Source organism: Echeneis naucrates, chromosome 4, assembly GCF_900963305.1.
Source record: "Echeneis naucrates chromosome 4, fEcheNa1.1, whole genome shotgun sequence".
Classification (NCBI taxonomy): Eukaryota; Metazoa; Chordata; class Actinopteri; order Carangiformes; family Echeneidae; genus Echeneis; species Echeneis naucrates.
This window is the reverse complement of record NC_042514.1, coordinates 6,948,984-6,974,997: the sequence shown is the minus strand read 5'-3', so window position 1 is coordinate 6,974,997 and position 26,014 is coordinate 6,948,984. Positions and strand designations below refer to the sequence as shown.

Sequence of the window (26,014 nt, the reverse complement as noted above, 5' to 3'; positions counted from 1 at the left end):
TTGAATGGTGTCTTGCAGGCCGAGCGGGTGCTGATGCCTGACACTGAGCCAACAGGGCAAGGCAGTTTTTTTAAAATCGCATTTAAAGAAAGTGCAGGAAAGACCCCCGAGTCAGCTGTGGATTGCTGATGACCCTGACCTCTGACCTTTGCAGGACTAGAGGTCAGATTGCAGCTCAGCAAACTCTCTCCCAAGCAGGTTTGCTGAACTTTTCAGCTTTATGGTAGGATAGGTCTGAGCAAGTTTACGTATATATTGGAAGACTATGATTTTGTGGTGGCTTCTCTCATTGTTTTTTTTTGTTTTGGTTTTTTTCATTATCCATTTTAACCGACTTAGGGAAATCACTAGAGGGAGCTAAGGGATTATTGCTCTCTCCTGTCTCCCATCCACTGTGACTGGGGGCATCCACCAAAAACACGGAGGAGTGCTTTAATGATCTCAACAATAAAGGAAAACATTACCAGGTGGCAGAAAAAGTCCTTGAATAAACAGAGCTGAGTCGAGACAGGGACATAAGCAGGCCAGCTTTTCCCGTCTGTCTGAGTCTGTGTGTGAACTATAATTACAAGAATAGGTTACTGAAGGGTTACTGTAATCACATAAGAGCATACTGTATAATATTATGATAGTATGTACCAGGCATGGACGCCAACTGCTGGCACTGGGGTGTGTATTTGTACACTGTGACCTATAGACTTATAGCTAGCAATTCAACTTTGCTGCAGCAGCTTCCTGGTTTTATATGGAAATTTTGAAAGCCACAGAGTTATTTGTGTTTTGTTACTAACTGGTTAAATGTGTGTTTGGCACATTTTGTTCCGTCATGCACTACTAAGATGTTTTGTTTTGGTGCCATGTTTTATCCCTCTGCTGGCTTGTAGTTTTGAAACTCATTTTTATGTTGATAATTGAAAGATTTCCTTTTTGTTATTATTTTTTCTCTGCACAGAAGGAGCTTCTCTTATTTAAATTTTCATGCTTCATTGTTGTGCTCTGGGGCTACAAAGTTATTATTTGCAATATTTACTGCATGAGAAAAGACATCTTCAAAACTGCAGTTTTTCACATGTCCGTATTTAATATTCTGACACTGAGCTTTAAGTTTAGAATGGTTTAGTTGAATAAGTATGAAAATTTACTTCACTCGTTAAAGAATCCACGATCTCCAATTTTTTTGAGAAAAGTTCAGAATCATCAGCTTTCTCAGTGTGCAGGTTATACATTTTGATCCAGCACAGCCTTAAGTCAATTGCTTTTTATTTATATGGCACCAAATGCCAACAAGTTATGTCCTTGAAGTGTTAATGGAAACACACAGCATCCTTAATGCTGTGTGTTCTTTACTAATTGTCATTATAATGAAAAGGCCTCATGCAGCCTCATTGTTGGCCTCTCATCAGAGAGCAGGAAGGACCAACCAGAAGTCTCACATGGAACATGGTATGTCTCACTTCTCACATTTCACTACTAATAAACACAAAGACCTGACAGATCCTTTGATTTTTGATTCTGTCGTTTGGAGGAGGAGATGCAGCGAGCTGCTGCTGCACAGACAGACTCACTACCAGCAGGGCTGTAGGAGGGGTAAAAGAGGTAGGAAGCCCTCATCCACTGCTCTCCCTCCCTCCCGGCTCATTCACTCACTCCTCCCCAGCCAGTCTCCGGGTCCAGGTCCGGGAGAGTGACGGCGGAATGGTGGCGGTCGGGGTCGCGGGTGTCGCTCTGCTGTGGCCGCTGCTGGCCGCTCTGGTGCCCGGCTGCGCGTCCGACCTGGTGACGCCGGTGCAGGAGCAGGTCAAGCCCGAGTCCTCCCTCCTGAGGCCGAAGGTTATGATCGCCATCGTGGCTCGTAACGCGGCGCACAGCCTGCCGTACTACCTGGGCTGCATCGACAGGCTGGACTACCCGAAGGAGCGCATTGCAATCTGGTGAGAGACGCGGCTTCGTTTGTTTTTCCAATAATGCGTTAGAGCTGTCGGACGGCATTACACAGCAGCCCACTCCGTTCCTCACACATTTACAGAAACCTGTCACTTTGTCATTTGGCTGCAGCTCATCCGCAGTTCTCCACACTTTCCAGAGCACACAGTCTGCAGTGAAGCGTGCTGTAATGAAACCCAGCGTGTGTCCGGGTTAATTATAACAACAGACCGTCAGTGTTGGCCTCTCAGACCTGTTGCTGAGGTTTTACGACGCTCTTACCTCGAGTGTTTGTCGGCATTCAAAACTGCACACTGCGCGTAAAGATGAAAGGAGCTGCTGTGAGTGTTGGACTTAACCATTAATCAGTGCTCCTTCCATCTGATTCAGCACAAACCTGCGGAAACGGGCCTTTAAAACAGCAGGGCTGGCAGGTAGCAGCCAAGACAGGGGGCCTCTACCCAGGTAGGGTCCTGAAGGTGTGTTTGGTCTGGTAGGCAGACCAGGACACTGTAAAGTCAGCCTGTAAACAAGATCCCAGATGAAAGGAGACACTGAGTTGGTCTGACAGCAGGGCTGTGTGTGTGTGTGTGTGTCCTGTGAAATCATGTGTAAAATGTGTGTGTGTTTGGTCTACATGCTCAGTATGCAGGATGATGGATCAGATAGAAAATCCCACAGAATCTGAGTCTGTGTGGAGGACACAACAGTCACATAACAGCCCAGTGCCCACCTTCCTTCCATTCTCTCTGTTTTACCCCCCACCCGTCCTCTGATGACAGTCGTGGGTTTGTTTGTGGAGGGGACTGTCTGCTTCTAATCCAGAGACCCTCACCAAAACACACACATACGCGGAGGGGAGGCCTGATTCGCTGCAGCAAAGTGCCAGTGTGGCTGAGCTGACATGGCTGTAAGTGGTTAGCTAACAGAGGCCCCATCGGCGGTGCGTGGAGCCTCTTAGTGCAGCCAGAAAAAAAAGTTGTGTATGTTTGAGTCAGATCAGTTTCATGTGTCACATAAATCTGTTTTTGGGAACACTAAAATGTTATCATAAGAGAATTTGGACACTCAGTCCAACTTTCTCCAACAAAGGAAAGACTTTGATGCCCTTCACATTATTTCACCAGCCAGAGTAGCATTTCCACCACACACATTGGCTTGTTGTGGTCAAGTAGTTTCTCCCATTAAACTCCAGCAGCTCTGTGTTGTCATTACTGCTCAACCTCTGAGCCATAACTGCCCAATAAAGGCAGTTTTGTTGCATCGCAATATAAAGCACTAAGTAGACTTCTCGTAACGTGAGAATAATGCAATTTAAAAAATAAAGGCTGCGTTTAAAGATCCTCAGATCATGTAAGATATGAAGAGAGGTGGGACAGAGGAATCCTTGGTTACCGTTGACGTAGAACATATTAAATCATTTCAACATTATGGCTACTGAAAGATTATTTCATTGCATTTTTGTCTTTATTTGCCTGTAGAGAGCGGTAAGGAGTTTGGAGCGGCAGAGAAGGGAGTGACGTATTCGAGTGTCTCCAGCTGAGATCAAGCCAAAGACAACTTTACAATTACGTAATGATACACATTTAAATAGCCAAGACGCTCCACTTTATTGCAACCCATGTCCCATATGCACAGATAATGAGCTGACTAATGTGAAGTAAGCCGACAGTATTCGACTGTTCAGCTGTGTTTAGGGACATCATGTTACTCACGTTAACTCGTCTCTGGAGTTTCAGGCTTGAATGCAACAGAAAATGATTTTTCCTCTTCATCATCTGTGTGTCTACTGGATTCAAAATGTGCAGTCCAGCGACGACAGAGAAAAGAGGAGTAGAGAAGAAGGCTGTAAATGATCACAGATAATAACATGGGTGATCCTCTCTTTATTGTGCTTCTCTTTCACCCCTCTATTATCCTCCGTGCCAGAGCGAAGGACATGTTGAGGTTTTCAAATTGTTTTGCGCTCTGCTAATGTGTGTTTGTTCAGCATCTGTATATGTGAAACAGGCAGCCAAAGCGAAACGTTTGGTAAAACCGAGATGGACATCTGATGACATAACATTCTGTAGTTAGAAAAACCTATTCATCCCATTGTTTCTTGCATCAAGCTTGAATTTGCATCATGGTACCTATTTCAAATTGAGTTTTGTAGGCTTCTTTCAGTTAATTTGTAATTGCATAGCCATCTGGGATCTGGATGGTCTCGCACGCTGTGAAAATTGCTGCATTCTTTTGGTAAGAATCTACATGCAAACAGGTGTTGGCCTATGAGTGAGACAATGACAGTCTTCAAGAGTGTTTAAACCTCTTAACAAGTCGACATCCTCCATGCTTTCCAAATCTAGACAGGCTTTGGCAGGTCAGAAGATGTCCAATGTTTCCAGTTTGAGCCTGTTCAGGAGATGTTCCGACCGACCAGGTCATGCTCATCTGCCCTGTTTGTCGATGGTCAGTAAAATCTTAGAAGTTTTCCCCATGCAAGTGAGTGCAGGTCTGACGGAGAAGTGGCACGACGGTGACGACGGCTCTCATGCTGCTGTTAAGAAATGAAAGAATGCAGGGAATTAGAAAGGACGGGGGGGGGGGGGGGTTCAACAATGCTGGGAAAATTACCCAGAAGGCATTTAGCAGTTAATCTGCATTCCTACAGTAGCCTGACCATGTCTGCTTTTCTCTTTTCCTTTATCTCGTTGAATCTCCATCTCCGTCTATCTGACCGAAGGACGCTTCATCTTGCTGTTTGAAGGGTCTGATAAAATGACTAGTAGAGGAGCAGTCTTGTTTAGTGTGACAAGAAAAAAAATACGGCAATGTGAAACAAGTGGGGTTTGGTTTAGGTCCTGGTCAGCTTAGGTTTTAATTTGTTGTTTCCGTGTCTGCTATTTCTGAGTTTTATTCCAGTTTGTTAAATGTGTCTGGAGTCTCGTCGTCACCGAGAGGTTGCCAGGCAACTGGTTTAGACTGTCTTCTTTGTATTTGGGGCTGGGAGGAGAGTGAAGCTCTGTCCAAAATGTCAAACCATATCTTACTTTAAAAAAAAAAAGAAAAAGAAAAAGCATAAAGGCGAGATAAGAGTGGAGAAAATGAGAAAGGTGAGGTGGACACTTCAGGATTGAAAGGTTAAGTCCAAAATTCAGTTAACTGCAGAGTTTTGCATTGCGCCCTCAGGAGTCTGCTCATTTCTGTTGCCAGGAAGCCGCCTCAAAAGAAGAAGAAGAAGAAGAAAAAAAAGAGGATTCTCATAAGTACTGAAATATGTGTTTGTCTTGATATCTGAGGCACGATGCAGAAAAACCTCTGAGGCTCGGCCTGCTGTTATTGTTTTGCACTTTACGCTGCTGACTACCGGCTGCTATATTGCCTGCTGGCTGTGCTCATGCAGTGAAGTGCTTTCCCAGGTGCTGGGCTGAGGGCGCGATGATTTGTAGACTTGTCAGCGACAGACTGAACCCTGAAGAGGATGTCAGCGCGCTGACATCATCAGCCTTCCCCAGAGGGCTCACTGTCTCAGTCTCATAATGTCACGTTGTTTATTCACTCATTCATCATGTAACCACATAGCTTATATTTATGACTTGTCACTTCAGTTTGCGGGACAACAGACTCAGATCTTTGGCTGGTTTTATGGTCTCATTTTTCTCATTGCACATACGTGTTGAACACTTCCTGACAGATGTGCTGTAAAGGTCACTTCAGTCAAACACGGAGGGAAGTTTTATATAATTGTGTCGTATCTGCTGCATCATGTTAGGGGGAAGGTTATTGTTAGACACCCCTGACCGTATCCAGCTCCCCTTAAGCATTAGGTAGAAATGATTTGCTTCATGTAATATGACATGACATAAACAGAGGTTAAGTTATTTTGACACGTGCGCACATTTTCATTGCAGTAAATGGACCACAGCCAATTGGACTTGAATGGACTTGAGGTTTTTTTTAATGGTATGATTTTGCTGACTGTAGTGGAGAGGTGTGCCAAATTTACACTTGGAAACTCTGTTTTCAGTGAGGATAGCTCTGTGCTCTAAAGAAACACCTTAACATGCGACCCCCCCAAAAAAAAAAAAAAGCATTGGACAATGTTCACGCTGGTATTAGCAGCACTGAATAGAAGAAGAAGGAAAAAAAAATCACCAAATCACTGCTGTGGCACAGTACGGGTAGATATGCAAAAAAAAAAAAAAAAAAGAAGCGTGACTTGTGGTCCAAAAAATTTTATCAGTTAGAAAGTAGACATTACACATCACGTCATTCACTTAATTTTCTTACTTAAGACTTCACATATCCCCATTCTGCTTAATGTGACACATAAAAAACATCTCGTAAATGTGTTCCCTCAGGAGTCACATTGGCCTCTTTTGACGGGGGGTGTCTGCCTAACACGTGGCAGTCGGCCAAATGGACCAGATTCACTTCAAACTCCCAGAAACACGATGAGCTGAACCGCCCCCAGATCGACTGAGAGTTCAGATTAGTCTTCAAATTGACATTATTCAGCTCCTCCAGGACCTCGTGGATACAGTCAAAAGTGCTTGATTTGGGCGAGCAGGCTCTCAACTTTCAATATTCTTTATTTTCTTTCTCTTTCATTAAAAATATTAGCAAATTGGTAAAATCGAACCGACTGAAAAGTTGATCAGTTTTGAGATTGTTTCCGTGTGCCATTCGTGTTACCTCGGGGCCCATTCCTCCATGGAAGCACACCAGTGAAGTTTAAATAATTCTTGCTTTTCCAACACTCAGAGCTGGGCCAATTCAGAAGAGCAGTCTGTCCAAATATACGGAATAAATTATCTGAATGGGTCGGCCTCTGCGGGCTATCTGGGGCAGGCTCGATGGGCATTTGTGAATGATTATCAGCATATGTTTTTGGTGTGTTTCGATCGGAGTTAGCTCACAGTGCTGACACTGTACACTAAAAGGTTAGAGGGAATTAGAAGGCATGAGTCTCTTCTCGTCCATGCCTTTGTGTGTTGGATGGATATGTGTGCATTTAAATTCTATTGCAAATGCTCCTGTGGTGCGTTCCTTCTCTGCTCCTCTGGCCCAGGCCCTGATTTCCATTCATTTTCCCAATTACCTCCAAAGTGAGTCAGTAATTCCATGTGTGTTTCTGACCACCCAATCAGTATCACCTGAGGAGTCATCATATTGGGGTAACTACAAAGACGTTTGTACATCTGCTCAGGCATTTGACAAACAGAACACGCGATAAGACGATTGCATCTTGATTTGGGAGAACAAAGTTTGTTTTGCAGGCTGATGTTCCCATGAAGTGTCTGCAACATCACAACTGAGCTGCTCACATCCTCATCAACAGACCATGTCAGTCTTTACATGAATCAGCTAGAGAACATCTGGCGGCACATTGTTAATCTGCTGCAGCTCATGCAAAGACATCTGGATGAATTTCCCTCTACGCCACATCTTCTTGACATTTAGGACACATTGCTTTCGTCAGTAAAGGCAATAAATTGTCACCAGTGTGCGGCACTGACAACGTGACTGGCTAAATCTGTTTCTTGTGACGTAAATAATGAAACAGTACACAAAAAAGGTTAAAGGATATATAAGGATACAATCCTGCATTTTTTTCACTAAACGAATAATGTATTAGCTCATCTCTCAACACTTTCTCCATTTTGCTTTGCTTTGAGACTCTTTATATTAGTTCAGGCCTAGTTATTAAAAAAAGAGTTCAGCATCGTGTTATATATAATTAACAGGACTAAATAATGAAGCCGGACACGCGGCCTGCTGTTAGTGACACATTGACTTGTGTCTTTTTTCGTATCATAATGCTCCAGTAGTTGCAGGTTGTGTTTGGAAATTCAGAAATTTCACATTTAATGATGAGGTAATAAAAGTTAATATGTGGCCCAAAGTCCATCTTCCAAAAAGAAAGTATTTCAGTGCGTAGTCTCTGCCAGACCCGCAACCAACCAAGAAATTCTCTGCAAATTTGAACGGATACAGCTGATGACGTTGAGCCTGCCACTCATCCAGTGGGAAACTTTTCTTGATCCAACAGAAGTTTCAATGGCAGTAAAAAAGGAAAATACATTTTTCCAATCCCTGAGCTGTTTTCAAGATCGCACTCTTTCCCCCTGGGGTGGAAATGGTCCTGGATTTAGCCCCATGCTGTGAATTCTTGCTTAGATACTCCATGTGTTCCAACACACGTCCAGAAGTACTGTCAGAGTTTGGCAGAAGATCACTGATAGACCTGGCAAACACTGAGACGTAGTGGCATTTTGGTATGAGCCTGGATGTGGACTGAGATTAGTTAAAGTGCAGCGAGGGAGGATAGAAATAAACAGATTCGCTGGTCGTCAGTCAGGTAATGTGTTTTTGAGAAATGTTTTCACAAACAGTCGCGGATTCATTAGAAAGACTTGTGCTCATGTTCTCATACAGGAAATGTAATTTTAGCACCGTCCATCTGTCTGTCCATCTGTGTGTGTTTGTGTCATCGCTCACTGACTAACTACCACGCTCCCTCTCCCTCCCTCCCTGTTGCTCATTTCACCTCTTTTCCAACATCCTTCTGTTCCTCCATCACTTATTCCATCTGTTTCTCAAAGTTTCTTGTCCTCTTTTACAAACAGAATGCGTTTCACATGAATTGCTCTGATTCTGAACTGAACCTGCTTTGAATATTCATTTTGCGCGAATGAATACTAACAAGCATTGTTTAAATTAACTGGCCATTAAAAAGAAACAAAACAAAGCAAAAAACAAACACACAAACAAAACAACAACAAAAAAAAACCAAACCCCAAGTACTTTGGAAGAATTGCCAGATCATTAAAAGCTATTATATACCCAGCTACAAAAATAAGAGAGGCAGCAGCAAGCTCCTATAAAGGCTTGAATTCAGAGAGTTTGCCAAAAATGGTTCCTAATTTCAGGGAAAGAATATATTGGAAATATTAAAAGCTAAATCATCACCCCAGTATCTGGCTCATAAATAACTATTTGCCCCAGTGGTCAGCTGTGGTTAAAAAAAAAAAAAAAATCATCTGCCACCAAAAAAACTTGTACTCAATTTTAAACAAGAATTGTCTGAATCTGTTAACGTAGTCACACTGGAAACTGCAAACAGAGTAAATGAACCTTTATAAAACTGAACTTTTAAAACATAGGTCTAAGAATTATTGGCTATTTCTCACAATACATCCAAATTACTGTGTTCCTGATCTGCACAGCTGTTATTTTTGTTTCAGCCCAGACCAATGTGTGTGTACTCACACAGGACAGTTTTGAAGTGCAACATTAAATTACCTCCACTGCAAATATTGAACAAAAAGTCATTATGTAGATTTAGGGTGGTGAATGGTTATACTGCACAACAGAGGTGGTTCTTATCCTGTCTCCCAGCAGACAACGCTGGCTTTCTTTAATATTTAACCGCGATGAATATCTTTGCTGATTACACTTCAGTGTAAGCCCACTGAGGCTGGCTACTTTTGTTGACCCTGAGAGTCATGAGGAATTTCAGTCAGGCGGCCCTCTTGCACCAGTTCCTCCTCCCGCCCTCTCCATCGTGCACTCCCTCCCTCCTACCCCTCCTGTTCCCTTCTCCCCTCCATCCTTCTGGCCATCTACCCCTTCTTCTTTCTCCTTTGGGCTGGGCGAACAAGAGGCCTGCAGCCACGTCAGCCTACAGACGATGCTACAAGCAACACACAAGCACAGTTATTATGTTTTAAAGGCAACTATGTTCAGGTCTGAAAGAGGCATTCTTGGTTCTTAATTACATGCAGCAGCCGGTCATTATTTTTAGTGATATTAGATCGTTTATTGAATCAACAGTTAGCTGACACTGGCCGGCTGGTGCAGCTCAGACCTGTGTTTACCTAAAAGGGCTGGTCTAAGACACATGCCTCTGTGTTTAGGACCAGATGTCATCCTTCAGTTGATCACCATCATGACACACTCACTATTATCTGGCACACTTTTCTGGAGTGAATAACCCAACCAGGTGGGAAGCAGGGAGAGAGGCAGAGAGTGGCGAAGTGAGATGAGGTGATGGAGATGCAGTTGCGTCAAGAAGGGTTAATGCATACGCTGCAAGTGCATGAAAGGATCGATTTCCTTGTGTGCTCAGATTATACAACACGTCTCTAAAGAAATGGACATCTACAACAGGATGGATGGAGAGAGGGAGTGGTGAGACATGTAGGTGAGGCATGTGTTGTCCAGATGCTGTCCGAAAAGATGGAGAGGGGGAGATGAAAAATAACCCTCGAGCTACAGGCAGCTGAATAATGAGGCTGCAGCTCACTGTACACTTCAAAACAGGAATGAGGAAACACAGAGATAGGCAAGAAAGACAGATGCAGAGGTTCTTCGGGATGAGGAGGGAGATCTAAGTCCAAGAACCCAGATAAAATGATTGTATGCTGCGTATTTATGTGTGCACCCCCTTTTTCAAATCTTCATAATCCTGCAGTTTCAGGAGGCACAGTTGAAGCATTTTAGAGGAACTGCAAAGGCCCTTTGACTTGCCAGTGAGATCACAGTGCAGTGCAGTTCAGCTGCAATGGCTGAACAGCCTTGCCTGAAGGTAGAGGAAATTGTGGAGAGGGAGCATGGAGAAGAACTAACGTGTCTGAAATAAATGAAATCAATAAGAGAAATGAAGGAGAGCATTAAGAAGGCATTATAGGGGATAATGACTTCACCCCAGACCTTTTTCTTGTGTGTGTGCTTTTCCTGATCAAGCATTCAGGGCTTTGTTTCCGTGCCGTATACATTGCAAAGTTTCACATTTCCAGAAATCATAAGGCGTGTTGAGATGTAATGTTGGTAATGGAAAATCACAGTGTACTCAGAGTTCTGGGCGCTCTGAGAGACTGGGCAATGGGAGGGGCATGTTTGAAGGATGTGCCTGTGAAAAACAAGAGCCAGTAAGCAGCTTCAGTGCGACAGAAGGTATACATCGTTGTCAATAGATCCTTTCCGTAGCTTGCATATTCCAGACTAATTTTTTTTTAACCATAACAGCTTCATAACCTTGCAAGGGCTACAAAACGAATCCTTTATTGGTAAAAGCTGCTGATTTATTGAAGTAATTGTTCGCACATTTCTTCCTCTACCTTTCCTAAGACGTGCAGACGTATTTTGTAGGCAACCTTTGACCTTTGCCAGCTGAATACCTGGACTGCTGCCGCAAAGAAGAGAGAGTACATTTAAGATCTTATATTTCTTCACATTTTGTGAGTCATCAAAGTTTTATTTGCATCGTGCGTAAAAACAGAGTCACGAAAACAAAACACAAAAAATAATTCCTGATCAATGACGATGTTTGACATTTTCAGTTTATTCTTAGCAGTAAAATAAAGTGAAGTAAAGACATTTCCTCTCCTCTACACTCGCGCTTCTTGTTTCATATACCTGTATGTTGTGTATTTTCCTACATTTTCTATAATGTAAAATGTTCTTTACTTTCCAGGAGTCCTGTCATCATAAATCCCTGCCTGGAGCTTAGTCTGTAGTTGAGACATGGCGTGTAGCAACACATTTATCTCCCTGAGCGTTGTGCAGTTTAGTGGTTGCAGAAGCATGTAAAAGTGGGTGCAGATCTACTCATTACTAGCGAGTCAGGTGTTTTAGTGTTTCTGGTCTATGATAAAAAAACACAACAGCAGCCAGTCATCAACGGTAGCTTCTCCCTTTATTGTCCCAGCGGCCAGTTATGTACTAATGCACACGTGTGCACACACACAACGCCTTCATTTCAGATTTTAAAACCAGCACTTGTGTCGCACATAAATCCACACGCACCTAAAGATGAACGTGTATATGCTTTGAAACACATCTGCACACACACACACAATTAAAATGATTGACCACTGTCTCCCTTCCAGCGTCAGCTTTAGCTGGATGAGGAGTTTATCTGTCTGGCTGAAAATAATTGAAATTTCAAACCTCAGAGAGCTCCGTCTCTCTCTGACTGATCTTTCTGTGTGATACCAGACTGTTTATCTACGCGATAGCATAAGCATCTGTTTACCTGTATAACAGGTGAGCCTGCTTTGGCATTTGTGCTAAGAACATGAAGAGTGTCAACTCTGTTATCTTCTATGTCAGTGGATTTTTCTGAAAACACGAAGCCACGGGGCAGAAGTGTGTGTGTGTGTATGGGTGTGTGTGTTTTCTATCTCTCTCCAGCCAGTCTAAAATTGGGTGTGATTTTGGAGAGAGTACAGCAAGGAATATTACAGCGAGCAGTGGAAAACTCCATCTCATTAAGCATATGAGCGCGTGTGTGTGTATTTGTATGCACAGATTCAAATACGGGCCTCACATTCTGTTGACCTGTCCTCCCTAAATGATCATTTCAACGCAGAGCAAGGCAGAGACAGGTGATATTTCTTTTTCTGATGCCCCAAAATGTAAGCGATGGCGAACTGCAGCTTGTTTACAGTTTTCATTTCCCTCGCACAAATTTATATATATGCACATGCACAAACACACACACACACACACACACACACACACACACACACAGTAGCCACAGTGTCTTCTCTGAGTCAGCTCCGAGAGCTGAAGTGGAAATCTCTGTGAAGAAACAACGATGCAGAGTGCAAACCGCAAGAGTGAAAAACAAGCGGCTGTGACTGCTAAATTTTACACTGACATCATTTGCTTACATGTGTGAGTCTGTGTCTGTGTGAGCTGGAGTGCTGTCAGTAATAATGGTAATATTTTGCTCTGAATTTACTTACGTGTTGTTATTCAATATTCACCTGCAGTCTGAGGTTGTTTGGCTTCTTTGAAATGTTTGTGCATCAGCGTAATCGTTTGATTGACGTCCTAATCCAGCTGCTTTGGCTTTTGCAATAGTCAAAGCCTTCTTCTCGAGGAGGATTAGTGCGAATGCAGCTTACCTGTCTAATTTTTTATTTATTCTCTTTTTAACTGCGGTGTTTTGGCGTAATGTCTGCCTGCACTGGGGCAGTGTTTTTCTTAATTATGCAGTCAGAGGCGGCATGTTGTAACACGAGACAATGATTAGATAAATCTGCAGGAAACCGGAGCGTCCTCTTCTATAACATGCTCTTTGAATTCCACCTAGCTGTTTTCTCGGGGTAGGCGCAGCCTCCATCTTTATACATTAATGTTTGATTCTGCCTCACTCATACCTGGAAACAGTCGGCTTAAAGACAGCTGTTTCAGTGTGAACTGGATCCACAGTGTGCTCGTTTAAAGGAGAGGAGCCGTGACTGTTCCATGCAGGAAGATCGCTCAATAGCGGGCTTCATTTGAAAGGCATCCTGTGTTGTCTGTGTTCGTGTTTCAGGGCGGCAACAGACCATAATGTGGACAACACCACTGCTATGTTGAGAGAATGGCTGAAGAGCGCCCAGCATGTCTACCATTACGTGGAGTGGCGGCCCATGGAGGAGCCGAGGTGAGAGCCAGACTTCTTTTAGCTTGGTTTACGCTCATATTTAGTGTTTTCTGACATGATGGTGAAGCTCAATAAAAATCAAATGCTCTTTTGTCGGCAGGTCGTACACAGATGAGTGGGGTCCAAAGCACTGGCCCCCCTCCCGGTTCAACCATTTGATGAAGCTGAGACAGGCGGCGCTGAAGGCTGCCAGGGAGCGATGGGCTGACTACATACTGGTAAGGCATCGATACGCTCATAATGAAGTCTGATTATGCAATAATGTGTCACAGAAAGTCGGCAGAAGAGGCTCTGCTGTTTGAGGGATGGCTCAAAGCAGCAGTGAGGATAATAATAAACGGAAAAATTAAAGTTTACAGCGTAACAACCTGACCTACATGACGAGTGACCCGAGCCGCTCCCCTCTTTAGTTTGTAGACAGCGACAACCTGCTGACGAACCCTCGCGTGCTGAAGCTGATGATGGCTGAAAACTTGACCCTGGTTGCTCCCATGTTGGAGTCTCGCTCCCTCTACTCCAACTTCTGGTGTGGCATCACCCCCCAGGTAGAGTTCAAACATTAACTTCACCCATCTGTGCACGGGTCAGCTAGATTTATGACCTCAGCCGCGTCTCCCGCCTCTCTGTCAGGGTTACTACAAGCGAACCCCAGACTACCAGCCCATCAGGGAGTGGAAGCGACTCGGCTGCTTCCCTGTTCCCATGGTGCACAGCACCTTCCTTCTAGACCTGCGTCGTGAGTCCAGCAGGGACCTGGCCTTCTACCCCCCTCACCCAGATTACAGCTGGGCGTTCGACGACATCATGGTGTTTGCTTTCTCAGCACGGCAAGCAGGTCAGTTCCAAATGTTCCCTTCACAACAAACAAACAGCTTTGTAGCAGCGATGTTAATGTCTCACAACAGCTTCACGTTGACACAAGGAGACGCATAATTAATTCATTAGTAGTTGATTGTGAAGTGGTTTTGAAAAAGCTTATTTGTGCTGCAGTTTAACTTTGTTGTTTGTTTCAAGCACGTGATGGGATTATAGCAGATGAGTGCGGGCAGAGCTAAATGGGTCCATGTCAGTATTATTAGATTTTTGTGTGAGTAATTGTCCTCTGGGAACAAACTGCACCATAAAATTATAAAATCAGCACCAAAGACAGCAAGTGTGTTCAGCATGTGTCTCCCAACCTTGTAAACCGTTAACTCATACAAGCATTTGCACAAACGCTGACAAAAATGTGAATGCAGAGAGAATAAGCACAGTTTCTTATATCGCACAAAGCACTTTCTGCACTTTTCTGCACTGCATTTAAACGGTGAAAATAGATAACTTATGATCTTATAAATGTTGCAAAGGTTTAATTTATTTTCAGTTCAACACACCACACAGTGCAGCCTTTTTTGGGTTGGTTGATCAATAGCTTGTGGAAGCAATTGGGAAATCCAAATGGAAATGTAAAAAATTCTTGATTAAAATATTCAATTCCAATAACGTTGGTGATGATGGCTATTTTCTTCAAACTGTACCTTGAAAAGCTACACCAGCAGAGCACTTCTGCTTGCTTCCAACACTTGTTCCTGAACAGTAACACTCTGGCTGTGAGATGCATGTTGGTTTTGCGAGGTATGAGTCCCCAGAATTGGCTTCATTGAATGATTATTTGAAATGTTTAAATTAGGGTTGTGTTGACATAATTGTGTGTGTGTGTGTGTGTGTGTTTCCAGGTGTACAGATGTATGTGTGCAACAGAGAACACTACGGTTTCCTCCCCGTCCCTCTCAAGGCCCAGCAAAGTGTGGAGGATGAAAGTGAGAACTTCATTCACACCATTACAGAGGCTTTGAGTGAGTACACACACAGCTGTTGTCATTTTACTGTCACTCGTTGATTACTTCACCTCACATGTTTATTTCCTTTCCCTCTTGACCTCCACAACCTCCTTGATTGCATCCTGTCAGGCCTTTTAGCTTCTACTGTCGCCGCCTTCTCTTTGTTTATCCAACCGCTCCTTCCCTCTCATTTTCCTTTCCCCTTTAGCCTCCATCGCTGCTCTTTACTCTGCTCAGGTTGTAAATAAAGCAAATGAAATAAACCACAACAATCAGTAATACTCTAATCCTGTTTTTGTTGTTAACCTTCCTCCTCCTCCACCAGTTGACCATGACATTGAGCCCTCTGGGCACCTGTACTTGTCGCCGTCACTGCAGGACACGATGGGCTTTGATGAGGTGAGTTTTGAGTTTGCTGGCTCTGCCTGGAGCAACAGGAGCTCCTGAGTAAATAGAGCCTGATTGTCTCTATTTACTCTTTATAAGCAACTCCCACTTCCTGTTTTTCACCCAGTTTGCTTCCTCTTCTTGAGTCTCTAAGTTATTTTGCGAAGTCCTTTCCTCTCGACTTTTGCTTTTTCTCGCCTGCATTTCTTTGCATTTTGTTGTCAGCTGCTACCAAAAGTGCATTCAAAGAAATCATTTTCTGTGCCTGAACGCTCAGATTTTCTTGATCAACCTGAAGCGCCGATTGGACAGAAGAACCAGGATGTTGAAAACAATGACCTCGCTGGGTCTGCAGCCAACGCTGACGAATGCAGTGGACGGCAAGTAGGTCACAAACACATGACCACATGACAGCATATGTGCTCAAAGAGGAGATTTGAGGGTGGATTTAATTTAGAAAAAAATCGCACAATCAGCTGAGACGATGCTTAGCCTTGTGTCTCTTTATTGCAGGTATTCTGACCTCTAAATCCAAGCATCCTGCCTGAACAGACACCTGGTGTTTGCAGCAAAATATTTGACTTTCCCTCCTTAGTGTTCACTTTAATCCACCGATAACAGCATCCTAAGCCTTCTTCAAATCCTATTTTGTCTCGCTAGATGTAGAGTTATATTACTAATTACACATAGATATTGCTGCAGCCTGCCAGGTTTAACTTCCACTGGAACATGGGGAATGGGTCCATACATGAAATCCCACCTTCTACTCGTTACTACAATTTGTGACTCTCTCTTAGGGCTCTGAATACCTCCCAGCTGCAGGCGTTGGGGATTGAGATGATGCCGGGCTACAAGGATCCGTACTCTGGTCGGGTCCTGACCAGAGGGGAGATCGGCTGCTTCCTTAGTCATCACTCTATATGGACACAGGTGAGCGAAGTGATGCCTGTTGTACTGTATGAGACCGGGAGGAAGAGTGGCGACGCTGAATCCCTTGCAGCTTCACTGCCGCTGTTCTGGAGCTGACTCAAACTGGATAGAGACACTGAGCGCATTCAACCCAACTACATACAGATGTTTATATTGTGACTGCAACTCCATGATCAGCCGATAATTAGATATGAAGTGCCAAGCAGAGAAATGGTGTGTAGTTAGAAAAAAGGAGAAACAACATAAGTAATATATTTTGTACGTAATGTTATCATTAGGTAAGATGGGATCATTATGTAATAAGAGATAAGACGTCCTGAGGTCCTGTGACTGGGAAAAGACAGGAACAAAATAAACCATAGCTGTTAACCTATGAGGTGAAAGTGAATGCTTGCTTGTTCTTCCTTTTCTAATCATCAGGTGATCGAGCGGAGCCTCCAGAAGATTCTTATTTTGGAGGACGACGTGAGGTTTGAGCCGAGGTTTAAGCGGCGGCTGCAGGCCATAATGGATGACATCAGCAGAACCCAGCTGAACTGGGACCTCATGTATTTGCCTCCACCCAGCTACACACACACACACACACACGTGTACCATCAGCAAATCAAATCAACTTGTCTGACTCTCACTCACTCACTCCTTCTGTCTCTTCTCCAGCTATGTGGGCCGTAAGCGTATGCAGGTGCAGCAGCCGGAGCAGTCAGTGGAAGGTGTCAACAACCTGGTAGAGGCCGACTACTCCTACTGGACACTCGGCTACGCGCTGTCGCAGCAAGGAGCCAGGAAGCTGTTGGCCGCACAGCCATTCACAAAGATGCTGCCTGTCGACGAGTTCCTGCCTGTCATGTTCAACAAACACCCCAAGTCAGTCGAAACTTCAGTTTAGTTTCATTGCTGTATGATCAGAATCAGAATACTCCATCCCAGCAGAGATTTGGTTTTTACAGCTCCAAAAAAAATAGAAACGCCTTCGACTTCTAACATATACAGAATGAAATAAAAAATAAAAGCCAAACAAATGTGATACCAAAGCATGAAAAACCAAAAAGCTACAGAAATGAGTATCACTGTGTCACATGCACTCGGACACAAAGGCCCCTTCAGACAGCAGTATGAACAGACAGGCAAATATTGGCCAAGGAGCACAAATAGATGACTGCAGGTGCATCACTCTTACGTAAGACTGCACCAGGTGAGCCACATTCAGAATAAATAGGAGAAAGCAAAGGAATAAAAACTAAATATAAAATACACAGACAAATGTAAGCATGCATGGCTCATGTGCACAGAAACAGGCTCTCGGGCAGCACACCAGTGCAGAAGCACCAAGCGACTGGCTGTATAGTAATTATCTATACATAGACACAAACATGCGCTCATGTCTCCTTTGTGACTTTTCAGACTGTGACACAGTATGTAGTTTTCTAGTTTGTGTTCTGATGGTAAACCACAACCCCTGTCTCGTTCAAGTCCTACTTATGCTCCCTATATGCTTCTACTTTTGTCCTTGTTCCCTCTGGCCTTCCCCCTGATTATGCCCCTCTTTCTTTAGTTTTCTGCGCTGCACCACCTCCCGTCTCCTTCTTCTTCGTCTTCTGCTCCAACACACAGGGCATGGATTGTTCTTGGGGGTTCAGTGGGTACGATGCTTTGCATGGACACACAATGCCTGCTTTTCTGTTTCGTTTCTCCTCTGGGATTCCTGCCGTGCCTCAGTCCCCTCCACCTTTACCTCCTCTCCCCCTTTCCCCATTTTCATCCTCAAGCACAGCCCTCCATTCGTTTCCTTGCTCTCCTCTTTTCTCTTTATTCGAATATTTACATTTCCTTTCTCTCCACACAGGCCTCCACTTTTCTTTTTTGCACACCTACTCCCTCTGTCACCCACCTCTCCTCCCCCTTCCGCCTCTCTCTTTGAGGAATGTGGGCCAGCACGGCTCTTCCTGCTGGTTGGAGAAGGGGGACAGGATTCCCATTGATAGAGGCCCGAGCATGGGGGCAGGGTGGAGATGGACACTGGGCAAGTGTATGTGTGTGTGTGTTACTGTATAAATACTTGGAGATGTGGGTCCACTGTGCAGTGTATAGATTACTAGGTAAACACACAGTGTGTGTATTCAACAGTGAGAGAAGCTGATTTTTTCTAAACGTAAGAGAAATGGGGATTAAGGACAGAAAAGAAGTGGCAGAAAAATGCGTAAAGGGTGTTTCAACCATAGATATGGAAATGTGTGTAAGATTTGTTTTTCGGGGGCAGGAAATGCTCCTTTCATTTTGGTTGTGTGTGTGTGTGTGTGTGTGTGTGCGCGGTGGAGGAGGTCACCTACTCTGAGTACTAATAAAGGTGTAAGGTTTCACTGTCCCTGTGGAGTGCTGACAGGCGTTAAACAGGCGGGGAGCTGACCTCTGTGGTGACCTCTGTCTGTATGAGTGTGGCTCTGCCGGGCTGACGTGTCACATCCCAACGGCCTTCGTTGCTCCCTCCGGACCAGCCACAGGCTGATGAACAGTTCACTGCTGATTTCAACGTACAGCAATGTGAAGTCTCGGTACATAAATGCAGGAGGACGTGATGTGGATCGAATGGGATGAAATTTTTTTATCGTCTCTGTCGCACATCACTGGTTTTGATGTACTTTTGTGTGTTTAGTATGTGACACTATGTTTTCTTTGAGAGATGCAGTTCTACTTTTGAACTTCCAAATTGTACCATATTTTTTTTGAGTGACTGATGAAGGGTTTTGTGACAGAGACAAACATCACATACTCAAATTTGACTGAAATTATTATTATTATTATTATCAATTGGTCTCAACCAAACTAATGCCAGGTTTAGTGCATCCAAAGACTTAATACTTCACCTCCACCTCTGGTTACAACATATATAGCTGTTCGTCATTCAGTGTCTGAATGATGTGTTGCTGCAGTGGAAAAAGCTGCTTCCTGATTTCACATCCTGCAAATCTGCTGCGCAGATATAAATTTTTGGTACATAGTTTAGGAACATAGAATATGATGACTCAGGTTAAAGCAAAATACAAAAATAGTCATGTTGACTGCAGCAAGTTCCTTTTTCTTCCTTTTTGTCACCATTGGCCGAGAGCCATGAAGCATCCTGTTCCATTTCATTGTATTTACTTGGTCAGATTTATTTCACACATTGAAATGTCCATCTTCAGTGCAACTGAAGCTCTCCCTGCTTCACTGTCCCTCCCTCATCCCATGCAGCACTGAGTATATGTCTCACTTCGAGCCGCGGGACCTGAAGGCTTTCTCTGTGGAGCCGCTGCTGATCTACCCCACCCACTACACGGGGGAACCGGGCTACATCAGTGACACCGAGACCTCCACCATCTGGGACGACGAAGCCGTGGCCACGGACTGGGACCGGCAGCACGCCCGCAAGACGGCCCAGCAGGGTCGCATCCGGCCCGTGGCTCAGAACAGCGTCACTGGCGACTCGCCGCCTCCTGCAGCTCGAGCATCCCGTGACGAGCTCTGATACGGAGACCAGAGAAGACTGGCATTGACAAATACACCGTGTACTGTACACACAGTGAATGTCACGTGTACACACACTTGAAAAGACACTTGAACTTCGATCTGACATACTGTACATGCATTTACACAAACACAGACACACACTCACACTGGTATCCAAATGGATAAAAGAAGAACTGACATGTCAATCTAACCTGCTGCGTGATGAGAGGGAACTGAGGAAGAAGAGCAGGATTTAGGACGGGGGCCAGCCAGCCTGCGACAAACGCTTTATTTATTCCCCATGTGCCTCTTCCAGGCATGTGGGGATTGTTACGGCCTGAGAAAACTTAAGCAACACATGGACGACAGCTAACGTCCTCTGCAGGACATGAAACAATGACAAAAAAAAAATCAATTTTTCTATTGTTTAAAAGAGATTATTGTTATTTAAAAAGAACAGATGTGGGGTGCTTTGGGTTTTTTTTTTTTTTGTTTGTTTGTTTGTTTTTTTTTTCAATGGACAGCCGAGGAATAAAAGAATCTCATCACTGTCTGAAAACAGCTCCGGAGTACGAGCATATAAATCTGTGTGTGTCTGTGCCAGCGTGCGTACATACATTTGAAGAGCTTAACGTGTGAGTGGAAGGTGACCAATGTACATGAATAATGTCAGACATGCATGCCCACACACACACTGAGAGTACAGCCCTTTCTTTCCGAACAGCAGGGCGCTAATGGATGTCTTTTGGTCCCAGTGTTCTGTTGTGGCAGATATCTCACTTGCACAGCAGGCTGGACCTGCTAGTAAGCATTTCAGAGCAGCAGTTCAGCAGTAATACTTCACACGTTGTCTGCAGGGTGTGTGATTTGCAGTTCCATCCACCTCAGACCCCCGCTTTCTGAATTTATTTGTTAAATACTCTGGAAAAAAGTAATTACTGAAATGTTCAAGTCATCAAAACAGGCTGTTCTTTGCTCAGTTATGGTGCTGGACTGATTTAATAAAACAACTTCTCTATTTCTGTGTTTCGATTCACTGTACAGCATTAAACCGACACAGATGTTGACTATGTTCTTGCAGTAATTGGGATTATTACTGTATTGTTGGCATCGGAGAAAGTCTGGAGACAGAAGCAAATGAAAAAAGCCAAGGCCAGATTTAAAACCACGACAGCAAATCAACAATAAGAACTTCTCTTTGTTCTCTCTGGGGTCTAAAATACAGCCATCATTAAGTGATGTATATTATTGTTTAACCGGTTCAATAGCAAGCATAAATTTCCTGCAACTGTTCCCATGACCCTCCGATATTTCCAAGCGTTGAAGACCAAGAATTTTCCATCCTTGAAGCCCCTGAAAACAAGCTTTGTGGCGTTAAATCAAATAAAACATGAAAGGAGCTACAACCTTCCAATAAAGGTCTGAGCAACGATCATGTTAGAGGACAGTCGGAAGGTGTGTTGGCTCCGAGTGAAGCTCTGCAAACTGTTTTATGGATCCTGTTAGTGGTGGGATCTGCTGGGGAGAGGGAAGGGGTGAGCAGGGGGTGGGAGTCGGGGTGCAAAGAGTCGTGGCAGAGCACAAATGTGAGATGATGAAATGGGAGCTGAAGGAGCAAAGGTGAAAATGATTATTGGGAACTAAGTAAACCTGTTTAAATTTTAATATCCTGCAGTTGATTGTGATGTGAGGCAAAAGTTTCCCACTTATTCTTTTGCCACAAGGTGTTTTTTTTTTTCCTTTCATTTTGTTAGATGAGATGCAAATCCCATTTCAGCTCTGGCTGACAGTCATTTTTCAGCCTTTTCTGAAGAAGTAACAAGATGCTTTAATTAAAAATATTGTCCATTTTCATCACTGCAATGCTAAAAGAGAGAGACCACGCTGCCATCTGTTGGTCCTGTGTGGGAAGGACAGAAGTCCTTTTTCCTGCTCTGAGGTCTGTCAGATAACACATTTCATATAACCTTTTAATATATATTAATTTAATATATGATGATTAAATTAATGATTTAATGATTTAATTAATTAATGGAATTAATAATGAAACAGAGATGAGATGAAAAGTGCAAACTGAGGTTAGTTTTCTTTCTCACACACATTAATACATTGATTAATAAAGGGTTGTAATGGTGAAAGTTATTGGTGGAAGATATGATAAAATCCCATTTTCACACTCCAACACTGCACGCAATTCATTATAAATACACCCTCTGACAGGACGGGAAATCGTGGCCTAGTTCTGTGTCATGTGTTGGTTGGATGTGACAGAACTGAGACAAAGTGGCTTTCAGTGGATGAATCTGCTCACAGGCAAAGTCCGAATTTAGGAATCACACATCCTCTTCTTATTATTATTATTCTTCCTTTTCAGTTGCACTACAAACCGAATGAAATCATTCATTCATTCAATCAGTCCACCTGTTATGTCATCGTTTCTTTTATATTTGGCAGGTGTTTTGCCGTTCAGACTGTAGTGTGAGAACGATGGGTACGTTTTGGAATTACGGTTTTGATTTGATGTCTAATTCAGAGCCATCTTTAATAATAACATAGTTATCTTGAGATGACCGGTACCAGTGATGACTTACTGTCCCCTTCTTTGACAGAACCTTTTTATGACTGTGTGGTCAATCACATGAAAACTTTGGAAAAGCAGCATTTAAGCTTGACCCTTGATTCATCTACCTGGTGTTTGTGAGTCTGCTTCTTCAAGCATCAGCAGCACCGTGTGTGTGTGTGTGTGTGTGTGTAAGCTGCTGGTAGCAGTGAAAATGTGGACTGGATGTTCACTGAGTCGGGTTTTCTCTTGACCTGGATTTTTCTTTGGATTTAATGATGAAGCACTGATTTAACACTCTGAAAACAGCACCGAGTAGACAGACTGAAGTCCAACTGGACAACATGGAGGCTGTATGGACTGACCCCAGCCTTGTATAACATCAGCTACTCCCATGGTAAAAACAGAAATGTTTTCAGGAGACACTAAAAAGTGGTGAATCCAGCTCCGACGCACTTGTTCATTACTTTATGACTTAATGAGAGTAAAAAGAAGTTAATAAACAAACCGGCCCAGCAAACCACCTTCAGTAATGGGAATGTTCCAGGAGCGTCTGACAGATCAGAGCTGGCTGAGATAACCAGGAACCTTTTCTCTGACCTTCTGCGAACATTAACATTTGGTCAAATATGTGACGTTTCTTAAAGATTATGTTTTATTGAATCTGACACAGATTACACCTGATTTTAAATTAGAGTATCGATGCAAAAAAAAACAAAAAACAAAGCTGCAGGTTGTAACAGTAGGAGCCTCAACATGTATACACTACAGATTTACTAAATTGGTGACCTCAAACCAAATTATGAGTATTTTCCATAATTATCAAGCTCCGGCATAAAATGACACTTCAGAGCTTTGCAATATAACTCTAGTAAACTCCTGGAGCCTGGTAGATGTAAAAGATGAGGACAATGTGCACAGGCCTTCAGATTCCACCATGCTGTCAGATCAATGGCCTGCAGCCGTGAGCCCTGAAAAGCAAACAGTGTCCACTTCTCACTCCTGTACTCCTGTACTTCTCACTGTAACTGCTGGATAATGGAACTATGTGGGCTATTACAAGCAAAACAAAAGGTTGATTATCGACCTGATGTGTGTGGTTACATCTCAGAGGCCTGGAGGGGTAAAATGATTCACTCTTTGATGACTGGAGTTCCCGATGTACGTGCTGGATATGAGATCTGAAGGCTCTCTGAAGGTTTGTGACCAAACGTTGGCTTTTAGAGATTGCAGACTCTTAAACTCTCCGGTTTGAGGTCAGACACCGTAAATCAGCCAACCCTTCTGAAAACACATCTGTTTGTCTCAGCCTTTACTGACGTTTGCTACATACTTCACTGTTTTCTTCTTCTTCAATTACTCTCAGCTGCTTTTACATAATCGTGATAAATGGCCTGTTTTTCAATTCATGCTGTTCTGCCTTTTTATGTCTTTTAGTGAGATGTGTAAAAATCCCGGTATTAGGAGTATTATGGAGTCTCAGGTATGGAGCCCCTGTGGTAGAGCGTGTGCTTATAGTGGTTCACAACTGCTGTGAAGAGCATGCAGGGAAAAGAGATGAGATCTTATTTATTGGAACACTTCAGATGTTTTATCATTTACATTTTCACTTAATCCTGTTAGTTTACACAGTGTGCAGAGATAGAACATGCAAATGCCAAACAGATAATTCTTAGTCATCAGCGGGATTTGGCAGTATTACTGGCAGGGAATGCAATACTTGGAGCTTTTGATGTAAAAAAGTGATATTGTTGCATAAGGGGATGAAATGAGTCAATGACGCTCTGCTGAGCTGAAAAGAAAGTGACTAACATTAACACGTACGCACATTTATATGCACGCACACACACACACACACAGACTGTGTGCTTCTGAAAAGACTAAGAAAACAACCAAAAAAAAGTGAAGGAAATGGAAAATGGTATCATTGTTGTTGAAACACTCAGTGCCTCTTCCTCCTCATCTCCTTGTGGTTTTTCTTTTGTCTCGCCATCAACGATCCAGAGAAAGTGCCTGTTGTTCCTGTCTGTTCCTCTCCCCACGCTGATAATGAGTAACTGTTCAGTGTCAATAAGAGCACACTGTGTGTGTGTGTGTGTGACAAAAAAAGCCCTTGCAGCCACAATTCCCAACTGATGGAAACAGGACAATATTCAGATTAAGATTATGTCCCCGTTGATTTCTGACACGATTCGTGTTTAAACTTGATGTTTGAATGAAAATGAATTTGACTAAATGTGGCTGTCAGGTTTGTGTTTGATTCCTCCGTTTACCAGCAGAGAGCAGTGTGTAGTCGTGAAAGTTCCAGCTGACATATTGTGCCATTAACAAATGTCAGTCATTTTCTGGTTGTTGTTTTATGTCTCCAGTGGTTGAAACCAGTTAAGTGCATTTACTGATTTATTGTACCTGAATATGATTTTAACATGCTCTTCCTTTCACTTAACTATTTCCATCTCCACGTTTCCACTTGGACATATTGCACTTTGTAGACTTTGGCTGTTTCTGAATGAACTATTCCTTTTTTTAAATGAATCACACAACCTCTTTATTAAGTCAAGTCAACCAGTTAAAACATCGAAATGTTACTTTCATGCAATGAATTTGTCGGCGCTTGGTTGTAATTTTGAACTTTGAATTCCTCTTCCACCACAGCAGCTTTCTCTTATATAGAAAATATTTGCTCATTTAATATTCCTGCCTTTGCTGTCCATGATTTTCTATTGTGTTCAGCAGAGATGTCTCCTTTTGTGTGCCAGTGTTTAGGATAGCGTGAGGGAGAAAATGAGAGCAAGAGAGTGTTTGTACTGACCCGAGCTGTGGGGATCTGAAGTGTGTACAGTGTGCGTCTGTGTGTTGTCAGAGTTTTAGAGAGCTTTGCCTCCCCAGCTGTGTAAACTCGAGCTGGCCACACTTGACTGTGTCAGCATCCTCAGATGGAGGAAAGCAAGACATGTTGAGGAAAAAGGAGACCAAGTTTCACTGACGGTTAAAACACACGGCGCTGATAAAAACATATTTATGAAAAAACTTGATGCACATCCCTCAGTCTTTATCGCCGTGAAAACTCCTTTGGCAAATGTGTTGGAGCTGCGTCTGAAGTGATTTCAGTGCTCAACAACAGAGAGAGGAAGGGGAAGAGGAAGGGGGGAAAGAAAGACCGATAGCCGAGGTCAGTTCAGTGGAAGTCCATCCAGACGAGGCCGCGTATTTACTCACTCTTCCTGTCTATCACGCTCTCATTCATTCCCAGCAGTCACAGGCGCTGAGGGTCATGGTCAAATGGTTCCCTCTTCAGACACTTCAGAGCAGCTTCATTTATCAGCTCTGATTAGGCAGGCATTTTAATGTCTGATGTTTTTTTTTTAATCCATGATATCTGACCATGGGTCAGCGCTAAATATAAACATACTTTAGGTGGAGCCTCATTGCATTCTTACGTGTTGAGGATTTGAAAGAATTTGGTCATGCTGAGTCACAGTGAAGGTC

At 43.4% G+C, this 26,014-nt stretch overlaps 1 protein-coding gene across 2 annotated transcripts; it reads left to right on the top strand.

Moving 5' to 3' along the window:
* The first annotated feature begins 1,695 nt into the window (after positions 1-1,695).
* On the top strand, positions 1,696-20,985 carry colgalt2b (collagen beta(1-O)galactosyltransferase 2b). Of its 2 annotated transcripts, XM_029499583.1 has the most exons (13): positions 1,804-1,931; positions 3,405-3,495; positions 13,235-13,345; positions 13,446-13,563; positions 13,756-13,890; positions 13,976-14,180; positions 15,061-15,180; positions 15,491-15,564; positions 15,830-15,936; positions 16,350-16,482; positions 16,903-17,030; positions 17,140-17,346; positions 19,711-20,985. In XM_029499583.1, the coding sequence occupies exons 3-13, from the start codon at positions 13,272-13,274 to the stop codon at positions 19,982-19,984; spliced, it is 1,575 nt and encodes a 524-aa protein (XP_029355443.1). In that variant the 5' UTR covers positions 1,804-1,931; positions 3,405-3,495; positions 13,235-13,271; the 3' UTR covers positions 19,985-20,985. The 2 variants fall into 2 exon arrangements, with proteins under 2 accessions (XP_029355442.1, XP_029355443.1); XM_029499582.1 differs by lacking the exon at positions 3,405-3,495 and having other exon boundaries at positions 1,696-1,931.
* Positions 20,986-26,014: the final 5,029 nt, after the last annotated feature.